This window comes from Gavialis gangeticus, unplaced genomic scaffold, assembly GCF_001723915.1.
Source record: "Gavialis gangeticus isolate Ggan-Ray unplaced genomic scaffold, GavGan_comp1, whole genome shotgun sequence".
Classification (NCBI taxonomy): Eukaryota; Metazoa; Chordata; order Crocodylia; family Gavialidae; genus Gavialis; species Gavialis gangeticus.
This window is the reverse complement of record NW_017729025.1, coordinates 23,422,404-23,423,666: the sequence shown is the minus strand read 5'-3', so window position 1 is coordinate 23,423,666 and position 1,263 is coordinate 23,422,404. Positions and strand designations below refer to the sequence as shown.

Genomic DNA, 1,263 nt, shown 5'->3' with positions numbered 1-1,263 from the left:
TCAAAACTGAGGTCAGAAAGTTGAAACAGGGTGTCAATTTAGAAACGTTGCAAGTGTGAAACATTGCAACTCAAAACGTAAGTCGAGGACTGCCTGCATATGGATAACATTTGGTGTTACATATATTGACGTTATTGTTCCAATAATTAGCACATTTCAGAAAAAAAAGATAACTCACGTGCCTCTTTACCGTCTCAAATACCACAAAGAGGATCAAATTAAATTGTGACATCACACTGTTTAAACAAAAAACAAACTTTCTCCCCTTTCCAAAATTTAGAAAAGCTATTCATGCAACAACTAGTTATGTTAGTCTTAATAGAAGTGTTAGGCCAACAAGTAGTAGTTAATCTATTTAAAAAAGAAAGGCAAATATATTTTCTACCTGCTTTTACTGACTTATTTAGGGTGTTGTATACAGCTTGTTGATAGTTTTTAGGTGGGGTTGCTTGTTGAAGATACATGGAGTAGATGGAACTTGAGTTTACTGTTTGTGGTCCTTTTCTGGGAGACTGAGGCCTTGATCCTTTATCAGCTAGGAAAGGTCTGATAGCCACAGTTAAAGGAAGGTCAGGCCTTCCATCTCCTCCTGGAAATAAGGGGGGGCCAGAAGGTTGATATGTAGGGCTAGGAGGTACGGAAATTCTCTGTTGGATCTGTTGTGAGGAACTGGGCTGATGTATGTTGCTCGATGGTGGTAATGGAACAGATCTTTGCCGACTTATTATACTAGAACCAGGTCTTGGCAGGCTGCCATCCTTCCGCCTCTCCAGAGAATTTGTAGAACTTGTTCCTAAAGGAATAGGGCTTGGATAGGTCCCATAGTTTTGAGGCAACTGCTTGCTCACACCAGGAATGGTTGGTGGCACCTTCCCCATATCAAGGCCCTAAATGAGAACACAAGTAGCATATGTAAAATTAGGCAGACTGCACCATTTCACAAGTACAAATCAAAAGCAAAAACACCCACAGCTTAACAATGCTGATTAATGTTCTTGACTGTTACGGAATAAATTGTTTATATTTACATGTACACAAAACTACGAATAGATTTCTTATATATTAGGTACAACACCACCACTTAATAGAGTGAGCACCATAGGTTTGAGATAGACTCTGAGATGTCTTGACACAATGGAATTATAAGGCTGTCTCTAATATGTTAATATGAATTTATACTCTCTACATAATTATACTATCTCCATAATTTATACTATGGAATCTGCATAACTGGAAGCTTGAGTGACTAGTACAAAAAAAAAA

The 1,263-nt window shown here is 38.0% G+C and overlaps 1 protein-coding gene across 6 annotated transcripts in view; it reads right to left on the bottom strand.

Annotated features, from left to right (window-relative positions):
* PPP1R13B (protein phosphatase 1 regulatory subunit 13B) overlaps positions 1 to 1,263 on the bottom strand; it is a 169,591-nt gene that overhangs the window by 11,333 nt on the left and 156,995 nt on the right. For all 6 annotated transcript variants that reach the window (XM_019518499.1, XM_019518495.1, XM_019518496.1 and 3 more), the window contains one exon: positions 386 to 887. In XM_019518499.1, coding sequence (XP_019374044.1) covers positions 386 to 887 — 502 coding nt within the window. The remainder of the gene's footprint in view (positions 1 to 385; positions 888 to 1,263) is intronic.